Raw genomic sequence first — 18,753 nt, 5'->3', positions numbered from 1 at the left:
TTCTCACTTCAGAAAAATACAAAAAAAAAATTTAAAAATATGATGCCTGGGCCTTGCCTTCCCTTGCCATTCTGATTTATTTTTTACTTAGAAATTAAATGTAACAGGGTGACACTGATCAATAAGCAGACACAGGTTTCAGGTAAACATCTCCATAGCATTAGAACAGTTGATTGCTCTGTGTGCCCATCACCCAAAGTCAGATCATTTTCCGTCACCATATATCTGTCCCTCTTCACTCCGCCCACCATTCTGATGTAATTGATCTGGGTAGGGCCATTTGTATTTTGTAAAAGCTCTCAAGAGGATTCTAATTGTACAGTCAGGGTTGAGAAACTCTGCTTTAATAGACAATTTAATCACTCTGGGTCTCATTTGGTTTTCCCATTTATAAAATGGTGTATAGGGGAACTCAGTAAGGGGACGAATGAGTCAGCCCATGTGGACGATGAAGCGTTTGACCAGAGTTCGCAAGGACAGGATATTCTTACTTTAGTCCATACAGTGTGTTTTCTTGCTTTAGAATGAGTTGTCAAGATTTAACTATTATGAGATTTTATTTTTTAATTTTTAAAAAATTGTTATTTATTGATTTCAATGAGATAGGAGAGAGAGGAACGACAGCAACATTGGCCTGTTCCTGTATATGCCCTGACTGGGAATCAAACCAGCAACCTCTGTGTTTCAAGACAATGCTCTAACCAGCCAAGCTATCTGGCTAGGGCAAGATTTCATTTTTTTAAAAAAGTCACTTTTCAGCTTCCTTGGAAACACTGGAAGATCTGGCAAAAATCAGCCACCACTTCTAGCTAGCAGCCGGGACCGTGTGAGGTCCCTTCCTTCAGTCTGGTCATGGGCTCTACCACCTTCTGTGTCTTACCCTCCACCCAGATCTATGGGACACAGAATTCTAAGGTAACACCACATGGCCCTTACCCTTGCATGATCTTCTCCTCTTTAAGGGTGGGTAGAAACTGCAAATCAGATAAAATATTACTCCTTAGGCTCTGGCCAGTTGGCTCAGTGGTAGAGCATTAGCCTGGCATGTGGAAGTCCCAGGTTCGATTCCCAGACAGGGCACACATGAGAAGCGCCCACCTGCTTTTCCATCCTTCCTCCTTTCCTTCCTTTCTATCTCTCTTTTCCCTTCCTGCAGCCAAGGCTCCATTGGAACAAAGTTGACCCGGGTGCTGAGGATGGCTCCATGGCCTCCACCTCAGGCGCTAGAATGGCTCTGGTTGCAACAGAGCAACACCCCAGATGGGCAGAGCATCACACCTTGGTGGGCATGTTGGGTGGATCCTGGTTGGGCACATGTGGGAGTCTGTCTCTCTGCCTCCCTGTTTCTCACTTCAGAAAAATACATATATATATGGTCTACCGGAAAGTTCTGTCCGTTTCTATCACAAGTTTCGACATGTAAGCACATGTTTATTTGGTGCATGTGTGCCTCTCTATTTTTATCACTTAATGTATACATACTGATGTAGCAAATTAACTAAAACAAAGTTGATTCACGTTAGTCTTATGTGTGAAGCGATAGTGTATCTATGGCTACTGATAAAGTTCATTTACGCCACTGTAATTTTTATAAATTTCAACAAGGAAGAGATGCTACAGAAGCATGTCTGTCGCATCCACCATATTCCCCGGACTTAGCACCCTCCGACTATCACTTGTTTTTGTCCTTACAAAATTTTTTGAAGGGCAAAAAATTCAAAAATGAAGAAGATATCAAACAAGCACTGGTTCAATTTTTCGCATCAAAAGATAAAACATTTTTCAAAAATGGGACATACAAATTGCCCTCACGCTGATTAAAGAAATCATTAATAATAATGGCAATTATATTATTTAATAAAGTTTATTGATGGTAAGAAAAATTTGTATTTTGTTTTATTCCAAAAACGGACAGAACTTTCCGGTAGACCATGATATATATATATATATATATATATATATATATATATATATATTACTCCTGAGATAATCTTTATTATATGTGGCTTAAGTGTCTGTTTGTTGCCGATAGCTTATTGGTTGCTTGCGTAACTGTACTAGCCAATGGGGTGAAGTTGTCACAGCTGAACGCAAATTGAGCGGGTCAGGGGGAAGGTGAACATTTGTTTGCATTGGCAATCATCTGTTTTACATAAAAACTATGTCTTAACGTAATTTCTTTTAAGAATGCCTCCTAGAAAATACAGCACTGAAGAGGAGAGAAAAGGAGCTAAAGCTGCACAAAAACGGCTTTCTCGACAAAAAGAAACCACTGAGCAGAGAAAGACAAGGCTTGCTTCAGTCGCAGAGCAAACGCGTCTTTCTCAGCAAAATGAGACTGATGAGCATAGAGAAATAAGGCTTGCCTCAGATGCAAGACAAAAAAGCCTGTCTCGACAAAATGAGTCCCTTGAACAAAGGCAGGAGAGAAATGCAAAAAAACAACAAAGTAATGCTGACCGAAACGCAAAAAGGATTAAAACAGTTTCAAATGGAGAAACTTTAATTTTTGAGCATTCCTCTGGTGACATGAATATTAAATGTGAACACTGTCAGTCCTTAAACTTCAAGTTAGAAACTAATTGATTTGACCGTTCCTGCAAAACTTGCCTTTGCTATGACCATCAATAAGTCTCAGGGCCAAACGCTTAAGCATGTTGGCATTTTTTTACCTGAGCCTGCATTTGCACATGGTCAACTTTATGTTGCCTGTTCAAGAGTTTATGAAAGAACGGACGTAAAATTAAAAATAATTGATGGTCCTCTGCAAGGCGAGCTTAAAAATGATGGAAAGATCTACACAAGAAATGTTGTGTACAAAGAGATCTTTGACATGTGAATTAACATTTTATTATTTAAATCACCTTAATTTATTGAGCTAGCGGTGGCTCTTAAGAAATGTACCGCCAGTGGTTTCCTTCATTGCACTCTACTTTAAGCAATTAAGCAAGTAGAAGGGAGAAACCCCATGGGGCACTAAGCAAAGGGGCGTCCTCGTGGCCTGCCCTGGGTAATTCAGTTTGAATTAGCAGACACCTTTGCACAAATCATTTTAATTACAATTTATAATATCTAGAACAGCGGTCATTTCGTATGACCACTGGGCTTTCTAGTATCTTATATGGCAACAAGAGGATAATCTTGGGGAGGACTAACCTAATTAGGTGAGCCATTTAAAAGGAGAAAGTTTTCTCCGGTCATCTAAGAAGGGGAAGTGAGGGACTTGAAGGTTAAGAAGCATTCAGTGTGCCCCCACTGGCTTGAAGGAGGCAGTTACATAGCCTTCCCACATGGCAGGGAGTGGGGCTGGCTCCCAGCTGGCAGCCAATAAAGAAATAGAAACTGCAGTCCTACAGCCACAAGGAGCTGGATTCTACCAACAAAAGTGAGCTTGAAGTGAATTTTCTCCTCAAAGCCTCTGGATGAGAAGCCAGCCCAATCGACGCCCCGGTCAGGGCACACAGGAAAAGTGACCATCTACTTCTTCCCCTCCATCCCTTCTCTCCCTCCTCCCTTTCCGCAGCCAGTGGCTCGACTGGTTAGAGCTTTATGCCTGGCACTGAGTACAACTCCATTGGAGCACATCAGCCTCAGGCACTAAAAATAGCTCGGTACTTCAGCATTGTCCCTAGATGGGGTTGCCAGGTGAGTCCCGGTCAGAGTGCATGCAGGAGTCTGCCTCACTATCTCCCCTCCTCTCACCTAAAAAAAAAAAAAATCTATTGTAGAACTGAGGTGTGTTTAAGATTAATCAGTGTGGCAATATTGATCAAGGATCAAGTCATCTGTTATGCTAAGGTCTCAGCTTCCCAAAGGCAGAGGCGGTGAAGACTTCACTGCTCTGGGTCATCCTGCCTGTCTCAGCCCCAGATACCGGGAAATGCCCAGCTCAGTGAACCCTCCCCTCAGTCAAGATGCTCTGGACTGTCAGGTACGGAGGCTGCTCTTGCTTTTCTTACAGAGTGTCAGAGATCCATCATAGATATTCATCCATCATTGACTTTCACCCTCCTCAGTAGTAGAACTCCCCATCCAAATCCCCTGGCAAACGGCTTACCGCGTTCTGCCTCCTCCTGGACACGCTGAGTGTACATTACCCTCACTGTGTCCAGGTCTCTGTTGAACATTTGGATGAGTGCCAGGTACTTAGCAGCTACATCTCGTGCTACCAGGGGTCTTTCGAGGAGGTTGCCTGCGATGTCTAGCAGCTGCAGAAAAGATGGAGAAAGAAGAGGAACAAGTCACAGATCCCATATTGCCAAGGTTACAGCCATCTTTGTGTCCCAGCTTTTCTTTTATATGTTTATCAATGTAGGAGGGTCAAACAATTCTTGCATAACTGGATCAATAACTATTCATTGGTGGATATTCGTAGTCTTCCCCATCTCTCCTTTGCTTCTAAAGGAGAAGGATTCCTGTCAAACCCTTGTGGGATGTAAGAATTGGGATAAAAGGTAAAAACAAAGAAAAAAAAGTTGTTAGAAAAGTTAAGCTGATCTATAAAAAGACCATTAAAAATAAAGACCTAAAACAGAAAAGGCAGGTGAAGATAGAGACCAAAAGCTAGATAGGAAAGAAGCTAAGTAGTCTAGGTGTTGGGGAGAATTTTGGAAGGCTAAAACTTGAGAGTGAGTGCAAGAAAAAAATTTGCAGAGAGAATGAAGTAATTTCTGGAATCATTTCAAATGTTTGGAGAGAAGAATCCTAATAGTCTTCCTATATGAGTTATGGAATGTCAGGTATTTATTAAAGGTCATATATATATATATATATATCCATCCATCCCCTGGCAATGGCTAATGAAGCCTGCAATTTCGATTATTTTAGAATAGCATGGGCTCTGGTCTTTTTAGACATTTTCAGCACCTGGGAACTTAACTACTTCCCAACAAAGTCCATTCCATCTTTAAATAGCTTTGACAGAAATCTCTTTCCTCTGTTGAGCCAAAACCTGTCTCCTTGTTATTTCCACCGATTAATTCTGGTTCTAATCCTTAAGGCTTGACAGATGAAGTCTCCTGATAGTGGATAGAAATCTATCACGTTCTCCTACATCCTTGTGTCTCACGACTCAGAATCCGCAGCTGTGCAGTCATTCAGCTGCTCATCATCCTAAACCTTCTCTATAGTCTGTACCATCTATTCTGGGCAATACGGGGCAAGGGCACAAGTCTTCTTATTCTAGTGACTTTTAGGTGAATGCTCTAAGCAACTGCCTGGTAAGTGGTTTGCCTCAGCTTGAATCAACCTGACAACAGGGGTCAAATACCCATGGTGTGGCAGAACCACGGATTCAGGATGGTGATCACAGTAGACTTCTTCACTTTTAGTGGGTGCCCTACTGATCAGTCCCAGGGAGACCATTCCAGAAGAACCTTTTCTGAAAGGTATTTTTACATCATGATGTTTTCAGGAAAGTATTAGTAACTAACCTGAGAAGTCTGATTCTGCACACTCCCTTGCCCTAGGACACGCCCAACACGAATAGACTAATGGGAACACTTACTATCTGCAGGAACAAAACAGGTGGGAGAGTATCCCCACCCCCTGTGGTGAGGGTGGCGGTGGGGAAACTGGGCACAGGGCTGGCTCCCACTCTACTTGGGCGAACCTTAAAGGCGTGCTCTAAATCGGGCACGTCATCAAAGGCTTGAATAAAGATGGTCCCAAGTCTTCGGTCAAGATCTTCTACTCTCTGGTTAAATTTAGAGACGTCATTTTCAAATTCCTAAAGAGACAGCACATGGACAGAAAATTATGATTTTGTGACAGCCAGTCCCACCATGCTCTTTACTAACAATCTCTGCACTTGAATCAGTCACACCAAGGATTTATTTTCATCTTCTAGGATATAACTTGGCAGGGCTTAGTTTTTATCCATGAATATAGTTACCTCATAATTGTAGCACCTTCCCCCCCAGACGAAATGGTAGAGTAGGTCAAATTGTGAGGTTGTTACCCTTTCACTTTGTCTCTGTGTCACCTTGCATCCTCTGAAGCCCCATCTCTATCACTCACAGTGCCAGCTTATGCCATCCCAAAAACCACCTCAACAGCAACAGCCCCAGCTCTGGGGCTGCATCATCGCTCCTTCCCTTCTTCTCCATCATCCCTCCTTCCCTTCTTCTCCATCATCGCTCCTTCCCTTCTTCTCCATCATCGCTCCTTCCCTTCCTCTCCACCATCCCTACTTCCCTTCCTCTCCATCATCCCACCTTCCCTTCCTTTCCATCATCCCTCCTTCCCTTCTTCTCCATCATCCCTCCTTCCCTTCCTCTCCATCATCCCTCCTTCCCTTTCTCTCCATCATCCCTCCTTCCCTTCCTCTCCATCATTTCTCCTTCCCTTCTTCTCCATCATCCCTCCTTCCCTTCCTCTTCATCATCCCTCCTTCCCTTCCTCTCCATCATCCCTACTTCCCTTCCTCTCCATCATCGCTAATTCCCTTCCTCTCCATCATCCCTACTTCCCTACTTCTCCATTACACTACCTTCCCTTCCTCTTCCAAGTCTAAATCCTATTTTTTCAATAGAACCAAACTAGTCTAGCTACTAGGAGAAAAGTAAGCTAACTAAACTAATACACACTATTTCTTCTAAGTACACTTTAATTGGTGAAGACAACAGTTAGCCGTTGTTCTTAAGGTCCCTAAATTTAGCAAATAAAAAAACTATAGGATATGCATTTAAATTTAAACTTAGGTGAACAATGAGTTGATTTGGACTAATGTAAGTTTTAGAAAGTGGCCTCTCCCCGGTCCGCTAAGATCTCCTGAGACATCTGAAGGTGCAGATTTCTGCTTTAATTTTGATCACCTTTTCCCTCAGATACTCTTAAAAAATTCCTCCTCCAATAATTAGCCGTTCCTGCTCAGGAACCGCCTTTTCTGATTTCTGCCTGGCCCCCTCTCCACCTCCCGTCTCCCATGGGCTGCACTCACAGATCCCAGCCTGGGGCTGTGGGTAGGACGTGGGCTCTTGTCCTCTCATTATGAAAAATACATGTCTGGCCTTCCCTAGTCCCTGAGTACTCCCTTGGAAACCAGAGTCAGGTCAGAAAAACTAGTACCCCTCACGGCTGCCCCCACGCAGTAATACAATTCTGCCCAGTGTGCCTGGCCTTCGTGTAGCAGTCACTGCTCAAAGCTTAAAGCCCGCAGGTGCCGGGTGGACCCGGCCTCCACCCTCATCCCATCTCCACCCCAGCATCTCTGAAACCCCGAATATCACGGGTCTGGAGCAGTCAGCAGTTGAATAAGGCCCTCCCGATCTTTCTCCTGGCATGAAGAATAATTAGGCGTGGGCGTCCCTTCATAAAAGCTCAGGGCCCACAGAGCCAGAGGAAACGGGTGAAATGCAAATTGATGCCCAGACCCTCCGGGCCGGATGCACCTGGAAAGGGGAAAACCTTGCGAGTCAGCCCTTCTGAGCCCTACCGTGCTCTGGAGGTCCAGGCAGTCATAGGAGGACGCAGAGAAGACCCCGAACATCTCTTGAAATTCATCGTGCATCTGCTGGACCTGCTGACTCAGGGCATTCCCTCGGATGCCACTGAACTCGAGCCTTTCCAGGTTGTGAAAGTCCAAGACGGTCTTCAGGAGACCCTGTGGGGACAAACTCACATAGGATTTAAAAGAACCACGAAAAGGAGGATGATTAACCACAGTGGACAATGCTCAGACGATAAGCACAGTGGACAATGCTCAGACGATAACCACAGTGGACAATGCTCAGATGATAACCACAGTGGACAATGCTCAGACGATAACCACAGTGGACAATGCTCAGACGATAACCACAGTGGACAATGCTCAGACGATAACCACAGGATGATAACCACAGTGGACAATGCTCAGATGATAACCACAGTGGACAATGCTCAGATGATAACCACAGTGGACAATGCTCAGACGATAACCACAGTGGACAATGCTCAGACGATAAGCACAGTGGACAATGCTCAGACGATAACCACAGTGGACAATGCTCAGATGACTGTGGAAAGAGCTGGGACTCACGTGGGCCGGTGGTTGCTTAGGAAAACGTGAAGCCTGGTTTGTGGTGTATCCTTATTATTAAATGGCGTTGGTAGAAATAACTCTTGGTGATACTCCATGACAAAAACAGAGAGAAAGGACAGATAAATAAGTTTCACACACATACAGCTTGACCATGCAGTGGCGCAGAGGATAGAGTGTCGGACTGGGATGCGGAGGACCCAGGTTCAAAACCCTGAGATGGCCAGCTTGAGCATGGGGCATCCTGCTTGCCCGGCTCACCAGCTTGAGCGAGAGTGCGCTGGCTTGAGTGTGGGATCATAGACATGACCCCGTGGTCACTGGCTTGAGCCCAAAGGTCACTAGCTTGAGCCCAAGGTCACTGGCTTGAGCAAGGCGTCACTTGCTCTGCTGTACCCACCCCCACCCCGGTCAAGGCACATATGAGAAAGCAATCACTGAACAACTAAGGAGCTGCAACAAAGTATTGATGCTTCTTATCTCTCCTTTCCTGTCTGTCTGTCCCTCTCTCTGACACTCTGTGTCAAAAAAAAAAAATCACACACAGACACACAAAAGAGACACACAAAAGATCAAATTGATGCTTCAGCCTTCCTGTGTTCCCTGATAAATAACAAATCATAATAATAATAACATTATTTCCATGATTGGTGTTTTTACTAGCAATTGTTTTAAAGAAATCAATTTCCAGTGGACCATGTTGTCTGGTTCTAGAATGACAGCTATCGTAGGGGACATTGACAGGAAAGCAGGTCCTCCAAATGGTCCTGAGGACAAGCCCGGAGGGTGACAGCTACAGTCTCAGCTACGACTGCCAGGAAAGTAAATCTGCACATGCTCTTGCCAAGCACATGTGACAAGGTACAGCACGTAGCCAGCTGGGTAGCAGTGGGCAGTTATCTGACATCTCTGTGTTGGGTTTCTTTGCCTGTAACAGGATAATAATAGTGAGAGGTAAATACCTCAGTGCAGGATTAAGATTGCACGCACTTAAATAGACAGTAAGTGTGCATGGTTGTCACTGCTGTTGATGGCAGTGCCCAGCTGTGCTCAGAATTAAGTGACAGGTGGACGACGCAACCCAGAGCCGTGGGGAGGAACCCCTGCTGAGTCCACAGAAGCCGTGTCACCTCTGAGATGACAGGAGCCTCCAGAATGCAACAAACACGACAGATCATTGTATGTCTCGCTTATGAACACTGGTCTAAAATCACAAAACCCCAAACCAAGACTCGCCTCCCATTTCAACCTCCCACCTGGGCGTGGGCCTCTGCAACAGGAAAGGGGGAGGTAATCAGTCTCTTGGTGTGATTTTGGCAAACATTTGGTTCGGATCCCTGGGAGGGGGTGGGGTCTTGGATCCTGAGGAGGTTTGAAAGGCAAGACGGCAGGACACTAACGACACCACACGGTGTTGAAAACCCGCCCGGTCCTGGTTCCACTCTAGGGAATTCCCACCGCCGACGGCCACGGCTCTGGGCTGACCCCTCAGACTCGCTGAAGGCTGCCGGACTCCTTCCTCTCGCTGGGATGCCAAGTCCAGCAGGAGTGGCAGAGGCCGGCGGAGGTGGTGAGAAGTCCGACTTCCTCTACATTGCGTGAGGGCACCGTGCAGCCCTGGGCATCCTTCTACCAACCGTTATTTTGCTCATCTACATTCAGTGCGGCTGCCAGCAAGTAGCCAAGGAGCGAGAGGGGAGACGTGGAAATGACCCACAAAGGAAAGAGAGGCTCACCCAGGAGCAGGGGGGCCTGTCACTGGGGGTAGGAGGTGGGACAGCTTCTATTTTAAAGCACCTTCAAGTGTATCTACTTTGGCAGGAAGACAGAAATGAATTAAACTTAAATGAAATCGACTTAAATCGTAATTCAAATGATTCAAAAAGTGCTTAGTTGTAATCAAAGTTAGAGGAGAAACATATCTGCACTGCGGAGTATCACCAGGGTGCCTATTTTTCATAATTCTGTGGATGTCAATTTCAATTCAATATTTAGGAAATACTCTCTAACCATTTTAACAGACTGATTCCTCTTTTTTTTTTTTTTTGTATTTTTCTGAAGCTGGAAAGGGGGAGAGACAGTCAGACAGACTCCCGCATGCGCCCGACCGGGATCCACCCGGCACGCCCACCATGGGGCAACGCTCTGCCCACCAGGGGGCGATGCTCTGCCCCTCCGGGGTGTTGCTCTGCCACAACCAGAGCCACTCTAGTGCCTGGGGCAGAGGCCAAGGAGCCGTCCCCAGCGCCGGGGCCATCTTTGCTCCAATGGAGCCTTGGCTGCGGGAGGGGAGGAGAGAGACAGAGAGGAAGGAGGGGGGGTGGAGAAGCAAATGGGCGCTTCTCCTATGTGCCCTGGCCGGGAATCAAACCTGGGTCCCCCACACGCCAGGCCGATGCTCTACCGCTGAGCCAACCGGCCGGGGCCGACTGATGCCTCTTGATAGGTCTGAGTGCATCAGAAAGCTAGGGTGTAATTTTGTGACGCTCTCTTATTTCTCAAGTGTACTTGAAGCATGGTCTGGGGCGTTTCATCTTCACTCTAACAGGTAAACTGCAGGCATTAGATAAATATTTATTTAATCATTCTATTTAAAAAAAAACAAACCATCTGGTCATCAAAGACAATGGATATATTTACAGTGCTCTACTTAACTTAAAAAACACATGATGGGCAACACGGTTATTTGGGGCTCAGGTCAACGTCTTAGACCTGGTCTTACCTCCCTGTTAAAAGACCCTCCGGTTTTCACCCCACCACGCCCCTGCACTCTCTCTCCCCTAACCCTCTGTAAGCTTTCTTCAGAGCCTGTGCCACCCTCTGGCATGATACTACCTGGCATTCTAGTATATTTTTATTATCTATCCATCTTTCTCGGTAGGTTGCGAATGCCCCGGAGTAACTACTGTATCTTCGGTCCCTGGAAAAGACCCAGATGTTGAGAAATATTTGTTCAGTGAGTGACTATATGATCTTTGACCTTTTGACTTATTTACAGCACCTCCAGGGGTAACAGGGTCCTAGAGAATCTAAGAAATGCAAACTCAGGAGCAACTGAGGAAATTTAAGTAAGAGAAGAGAATTATGAAGCAAGGGTGAACTGTGTCTTTAAATGTTAAAGGGGCCTTGGTCAAGGGCAGGGCAGAAGCTTGCCTGCTCCTCCTCTGAGGGCAGATTTTGAAGGCAAATGAGCAGACAGAACAGATTTTGCCCCAACTTGTAGGTTGAATTTATAAAAATTTATATTTGACCTACAAAATCTGGCAATTCTATGTGGTTCCACTTAATACAACAGAACCATTAATACTTAGAAATGTCAAATTCTAGGACAGTCTGGTAGTGAGCTTGCCGCCTCTGGGCGGATTTTAGAATTCTGATGTCAGAGTATTATAGAGGAGATTCCTGAGTCCCGTGGAAAATCATCTTGTAATCACAGGAACAGTTTGATCATGGTGACCGTGACTGTATCTTTGATTCTTAAAATATTTAAATGTAGCTCTTTCATCGTTTATTTTCAAGTCCCACAAAACAGATAAAAGGTAAATTTAAACCAATAAGAGGTTTAAATGATATATATATTTTAAAGACATTTATTCTTCCTTTTTTTTTTTGACAGGGACAGAGAGAGAGACAGAGAAAAGGACAGATAGGGACAGACAGACAGGAAGGAGGGAGATGAGAAGCATCAATTCTTCGTTGTGGCACCTTAGTTGCTCATTAATTGCTTTCTCATATGATATGTGCCTTGATGGGGGTGGGGAGATGGAGGGGTGGGAGTGGCTACAGCGAGTGAGTGACCCCTTGCTTAAGCCAGTGACCTTGGGCTCAAGCCAGCGACCTTGGGCTTCAATCCAGTGACCTTTGGGCTCAAGCCAGGAACCATGATGAGGTCATGTCTATGATCTCATGCTCAAGCCAGCAACCCCACACTCAAGCTGGTAGCCCGTGCTCAAGCCCAATGACCCCACATTCAAGCTGGTGACCTCAGAGTTTTGAACCTGGGTCCTCCACATCCCACTCTGATGCTCTATCCACTGCGCTACTACCTGATCAGGCTAAATGATATCTTTTAAATACCTATTTTCTATTCATCACAGTAGTAAACAATGAAAGTCATTATGCCACATACAGGCTGAAGATGTCAGCTTCCGGGGTAGGACACACACCCCCCCCCCCCGGGCTGCCGTTTCCTAGCGATGGAGCAAGATACGACGTTTCTGAGCCCCACTTCCCTCACCTGCAAGGAAGTGTGCTAATGCCTGACGTGTGGTGGGGTTACTGAGTCACATGGAATGCGCCTGTCACTCCCTGGGTGGCCACTGTTGTGAAGTGTCACCACCCTGACGTCATTAGATCAGGTTGGTGGACAAGAGCCACGGAATGGCTGATGTACAGGGTCTCCTTTCTAGTTACCACAAAGGCACGGAGTCCCAGGCGGTGGACTGGCCGACAGGGTCTTACGCTTAGGGGAAACTGCACAGTGTTGAATGGGGTGCTGGGAGAGGCTTCTGTCTGTGCTGGGGCCCACGAGGCGGGGGTCAGACTCGAGGCAATGGCAAGTCCCACAAACACAAGCCCGCTCTTCAAGGAGGACATCTCGCCGCCGACCTTAGAAGAAATGTCTTCGGAATTCATTAAGGAAGAGCACAAAGCAGACATTCGGAGGCGAAAGTCTCGAAAGGTCACCGGGGAAAAGACTGTTTTCTTTACCGTGCAACAGTGGCCGACCTTCCGCGGCTAATGGTCTCCCGCGTGACTGCACGCCCGGGCAGGGTGGAAGGGGGAGACGCCCAATTAGGCCCAGATGAAAAGAGGCCGCAGAGTGACCCAACGGGACAAAGGAGCGAGGGACATGCCGGGCATCTGAGGTCAGCTTATTACCTGTCTCCCTGCTAATCACCTCTCATAAAGCCTTGGCAGGAAACCATCCTGCCTCCACTGCATCACAGCAGTTACAGGGACTTTAACCTTAAAAAGATGAGGGCTTCTCCAAGCTGCTTACCTAGTGCCCTCGCCCTCGGAGGGAAGTCTGCCGGCAGAAACACGCGCCCTGGGGGGGCCTGCGCTGTTAGGGCCCCCAAACGAGCTCCCTCTGGGGCGTGTGTATGTGTGGGGCACACGGTGTGTCTGGGGTGTGGAGGGTATGTGTGCTGTGTGTGCTGCGTGTGGGGTGTGGGGAGTGTGTGTATAGGTGCAGTGTGCATATGTTGGGATGTGGATCAAGTGTGTGTGGTGTGTGTTGTATGTGTAGTGTTTGTGCGGTAGGTGTTTGTGCAGTCTGTGTACTGTGTGTGCATGTGCTATGTGTGTACATTGTATATGAGGTGTATGCAGTGTGTGTACTGTGTGAGCAGTGTGTACACGACGTGTGTAGTGTGTGTGGTGTATGTGCAGTGTATGTACTACGTATCTGTGGGGGAGTGTGTATATGTACAGTGTGCAGTGTGTGTAGTGTGTGTGCAGTGTGTGTACTATGTGTCTGTGGAGGTATGTACAGTGTGCACTCTGTGTGTGTGCAGTGTGTGTACTATGTGTCTGTGGGGGAGTGTGGTGTATGTACAGTGTGCACTGTGTGTGTGCAGTATGTGTACTATGTGTCTGTGGGGGAGTGTGGTGTATGTACAGTGTGCACTGTGTGTGTGTGCAGTGTGTGTACTATGTGTCTGTGGGAGAGTGTGTGTATGTACAGTGTGCACTGTGTGTGTGCAGTGTGTGTACTATGTGTCTGTGGGGGAGTGTGGTGTATGTACAGTGTGCACTGTGTGTGTGTGCAGTGTGTGTACTATGTGTCTGTGGGGGAGTGTGGTGTATGTACAGTGTGCACTGTGTGTGTGTGTGCAGTGTGTGTACTATGTGTCTGTGGGGGAGTGTGGTGTATGTACAGTGTGCACTGTGTGTGTGCAGTATGTGTACTATGTGTCTGTGGGGGAGTGTGGTGTATGTACAGTGTGCACTGTGTGTGTGCAGTGTGTGTACTATGTGTCTGTGGGGGAGTGTGGTGTATGTATAGTGTGCACTGTGTGTGTGTGCAGTGTGTGTACTATGTGTCTGTGGGAGAGTGTGTGTATGTACAGTGTGCACTGTGTGTGTGCAGTATGTGTACTATGTGTCTGTGGGGGAGTGTGGTGTATGTACAGTGTGCACTGTGTGTGTGCAGTGTGTGTACTATGTGTCTGTGGGAGAGTGTGGTGTATGTACAGTGTGCACTGTGTGTGTGCAGTGTGTGTACTATGTGTCTGTGGGGGAGTGTGGTGTATGTACAGTGTACACTGTGTGTGTGTGGTGTGTGTGCAGTGTGTGTACTATGTGTCTGTGGGGGAGTGTGGTGTATGAACAGTGTGCACTGTGTGTGTATGTGCAGTGTGTGTACTATGTGTCTGTGGGGGAGTGTGGTGTATGTACAGTGTGCACTGTGTATGTGTGCAGTGTGTGTACTATGTGTCTGTGGGGGAGTGTGGTGTATGTACAGTGTGCACTCTGTGTGTGTGTGCAGTGTGTGTACTATGTGTCTGTGGGGGAGTGTGGTGTATGAACAGTGTGTACTGTGTGTGTGTGGTGTGTGTGCAGTGTGTGTACTATGTGTCTGTGGGGGAGTGTGGTGTATGTACAGTGTGCACTGTGTGTGTGCAGTATGTGTACTATGTGTGGGGGAGTGTGGTATATGTACAGTGTGCAGTGTGTGTGTGGTGTGTGTGCAGCGTGTATACTATATGTCTGTAGGGGAGTGTGGTGTATGAACAGTGTGCACTGTGTGTGTGTGCAGTGTGTGTACTATGTGTCTATGGGGGAGTGTGGTGTATGTACAGTGTGCACTGTGTGTGTGTGCAGTGTGTGTACTATGTGTCTGTGGGAGAGTGTGGTGTATGTACAGTGTGCACTCTGTGTGTGTGCAGTGTGTGTACTATGAGTCTGTGGGGGAGTGTGGTGTATGTACAGTGTGCACTGTGTGTGTGCAGTGTGTGTACTATGTGTCTGTGGGGGAGTGTGGTGTATGTACAGTGTGCACTGTGTGTGTGTGCAGTGTGTGTACTATGTGTCTGTGGGAGAGTGTGGTGTATGTACAGTGTGCACTGTGTGTGTACAGTGTGTGTACTATGTGTCTGTGGGGGAGTGTGGTGTATGTACAGTGTACACTGTGTGTGTGTGGTGTGTGTACTATGTGTCTGTGGGGGAGTGTGGTGTATGTACAGTGTGCACTGTGTGTGTGTGGTGTGTGTACTATGTGTCTGTGGGAGAGTGTGGTGTATGTACAGTGTGCACCGTGTGTGTGCAGTGTGTGTACTATGTGTCTGTGGGGGAGTGTGGTGTATGAACAGTGTGCACTGTGTGTGTGTGCAGTGTGTGTACTATGTGTCTGTGGGGGAGTGTGGTGTATGTATAGTGTGCACTGTGTGTGTGTGCAGTGTGTGTACTATGTGTCTGTGGGGGAGTGTGGTGTATGAACAGTGTGCACTGTGTGTGTGTGTGTGCAGTGTGTGTACTATGTGTCTGTGGGGGAGTGTGGTGTATGTACAGTGTGCACTGTGTGTGTGTGTACTATGTGTCTGTGGGGGAGTGTGGTGTATGTACAGTGTGCACTGTGTGTGTGTGTGCAGTGTGTGTACTATGTGTCTGTGGGGGAGTGTGGTGTATGAACAGTGTGCACTGTGTGTGTGTGCAGTGTGTGTACTATGTGTCTGTGGGGGAGTGTGGTGTATGTACAGTGTGCACTGTGTGTGTATGTGTGGTGTGGTGTGGCGTGTGAGCTGGAGCTCCCAGCAAGAAGACAGGGCAAGGGAAGGAATCAAGAGGGAGCGGAGAGACTGTTCCCCTTCGATGTTTGTTCAAACTGGAAAGACTTCACACCCTTTTGGGATTTCCTTAGTGAGCTGCACAGTGAAATACACCCCTTTCGTTGAACGTGAGCTACAGTTCTACCCAATTGGCTTATTTAAAAGAGTGACCTGGACATCATGTGGCAAAAACAGAGTGTGGAAGGCAGAAGAGAGTACTAAGAAGAATAAAACCGCAGGCCCACTCCGGGGCCCTCCGACGGTGGGACGCAGCCTCTGGAACTCCCCGGGAGATGCCCAAGTTTGATGCCAAGGCCAGCCGTGGAGCCCCACGCCACGGTCCGAACCCCCGTACACCTCCCCAGGCCCTGGGACGACAGCCTCTGGGAATCCCCGGGAGATGCCCCAGTCTGATGCCAAGGCCAGCTGTGGAGCCACACGCCCCGGTCAGAATCCCCGGTACACCTCCCCAGGCCCTGGGACGACAGCCTCTGGAACTCCCCGGGAGATGCCCAAGTCTGATGCCAGGGCCAGCTGTGGAGCCACATGCCCCGGTTCGAATCCCCAGTACACCTCCCCAGGCCCTGGGATGACAGCCACTGAGCTGCTGGGCCTTGCATAGCCATGCTGGCTCGCTGCAGTCAGGGCGCTGATGCCCTGCCCTTGTGACGGAGGTCAGGGTGAGGGGCGGGAACACGACAGTGCCTCACTCCTCTACTCTTCTTCCTTTCCCTGCCCCAGGCTTAGCTCTCTGAGAGGTGAGCTGTTTCGTGGTGGCGAGGAGGAGATGGCGCCCTGAGAATGCAATTGCTCCCATGCTGCCGACCTGCGGACACCTGGTCAGCAATGCACCTCACCCAGCAGCCCTGCTCCCTCCACCTGCCTTCCAACAGCCGCCCAGAGGGCAAGAGCCCATCAGCACAGAGAAGCTTTCTTGTGCAAAAAAAAAAAAAAAAAAAAAAAAAAAGGCCACTCAAATCAGAGGGGGGGGGGGGGGAGGGAATGTCCAAGAGCTATGGAGATTAAAATCCAGCTCTTCACAGCAGAGCTCGGGGTGTGAGCACGTGGAAGGGTGAAAGGCACTGATGTCACTTAAGTAACTTAGCTTTGTTTATTTATTCAGTGCAGCTGTCCGCGTCTCAGTGGCCACATGCTGTATTAGAACGGCAGGATGAGTGAGGTTAGGCTCGTGCTAATTTGTGCTGGAGAGAAGCAGATTAATCCCATTTCAAGCAGGCATCGATCACAGAGCCACACAGAATGTTAACTAAAGGGCGACATGGAATCTGCTTGGTGACGATCGATAGTTCTGCGTCCCGCTGCACGGAGCTGAGGGGGGTGATGGGGGGAGCCAGGGGCCAGGCAGGAGGCTGGCAAATGATTCCACGATGAAAAATGAAAGGGGGGGGGGATACTAGGACAGGGGAAAGGAGCTGCCATAGGGCGGGGGGGGGGGGGGGTTATGGAAATTCAGGGTGAGCAAAGAGCTAAGGGAAACAAGGAAGAGAGAGAGAGTGAGAGTGCCTAGGAAAACAGAGAAGGGGAAGGGAGGTGAATAGAAAGGGAAGGAAGAGGGGATAGAAAGGAAAAACAGTGAAGAAAAAAGAAATAGTAGCATTTGCACTAAGAGCAAATAAGGAAACTAGAGCCAAGGACGAACACGTTGATGGTGGGAGAGGCAGGAAGACTGGGAACAGGTGACGTGCAAGTCACCCTCTAATTAAACCGGGGCAGCTGCTCTCCGCGCATCTGTGTCCTTGATTTGGAGAGAAGAATGCAGCCCAAGAGTGGACTGTTCTGAGGGCAGTGACCCCGGGGAGGCTGGGGGCCATGGCTTCACATATTTACCCATAAGCCCTGCAGACCAGGCACCCTGACGTCAGCAGCGCCATCTCTGTGCAAAGTCACACCATGGGCACGCGTGCAGAGGGTCCGAGGCCCCTGCCCCACGGTCACTCCTGCGCCCGGGCTTTGCTTCCCTGCCCAGCGCCACTGCAGGCCTGGAGAGCCTGCCCGGCGGTCACGGTCAGCCAGGCCAGGGGCAGGCTGGAGCCGAAGGTCTTCACCTCCACTGCACCACAGCCGGGGGACGGAAGTGGGAGATGAGAGGCACACAGTGGGGTGCAGGGGAGGAGAGGCTGCAGTCAGAAGCTGTGACTGGGGACGCTGGCCAGCAGACAGAGGAGCCACGGAGGACAGAGCCAGACCTCAGTGCGTCCTCTCTCCAGATCCCGGTGGAGATGGACGGCAGACAGAGGAGCCATGGAGGACAGAGCCAGACCTCAGCGCGTCCTCTCTCCCCGATCCCGGTGGAGGTGGGAGGCGTGCCTTTCAGACCACAGAGGATAGAGCCAGACCCCAGCGCGTCCTCTCTCCACGATCCCAGTGGAGGTGGAAGGCGTGCCTTTCAGACCATGGAGGACAGAGCCAGACCCCAGCGTGTCCTCTCTCCACCATCCCAGTGGAGGTGGAAGGCGTGCCTTTCAGACCAGGGAGGACAGAGCCAGACCTCAGCGTGTCCTCTCTCCACGATCCCGGTGGAGATGGCAGGCGTGTCTTTCAGACCACAGAGGATAGAGCCAGACCCCAGTGCGTCCTCTCTCCACGATCCCGGTGGAGATGGAAGGCATGCCTTTCAGACCATGGAGGACAGAGCCAGACCCCAGCGCGTCCTCTCTCCACGATCCCGGTGGAGATGGAAGGCGTGCCTTTCAGACCATGGAGGACAGAGCCAGACCCCAGCGCGTCCTCTCTCCACGATCCCGGTGGAGATGGAAGGCATGCCTTTCAGACCACAGAGGATAGAGCCAGACCCCAGCGCGTCCTCTCTCCACGATCCCGGTAGAGATGGACGGCAGACAGAGGAGCCATGGAGGATAGAGCCAGACCTCAGCGCGTCCTCTCTCCACGATCCCGGTGGAGATGGAAGGCGTGTCTTTCAGACCATGGAGGACAGAGCCAGAC

The 18,753-nt window shown here is 48.7% G+C and overlaps 1 protein-coding gene across 1 annotated transcript in view; it reads right to left on the bottom strand.

The window, feature by feature from the left end:
• Positions 1 to 18,753, bottom strand: part of DNAH9 (dynein axonemal heavy chain 9) — a 277,538-nt gene that overhangs the window by 234,459 nt on the left and 24,326 nt on the right. Inside the window, 3 exon segments of the mRNA XM_066364537.1 lie at positions 4,058 to 4,208; positions 5,612 to 5,728; positions 7,436 to 7,603. Coding sequence (XP_066220634.1) covers positions 4,058 to 4,208; positions 5,612 to 5,728; positions 7,436 to 7,603 — 436 coding nt within the window.

The sequence above is a fragment of the Saccopteryx leptura genome, chromosome 2 (assembly GCF_036850995.1).
Source record: "Saccopteryx leptura isolate mSacLep1 chromosome 2, mSacLep1_pri_phased_curated, whole genome shotgun sequence".
NCBI classification, from domain to species: domain Eukaryota; kingdom Metazoa; phylum Chordata; class Mammalia; order Chiroptera; family Emballonuridae; genus Saccopteryx; species Saccopteryx leptura.
Note: the sequence above shows the minus strand (reverse complement) of the source record. Positions and strands in the feature narration are given on the sequence as shown.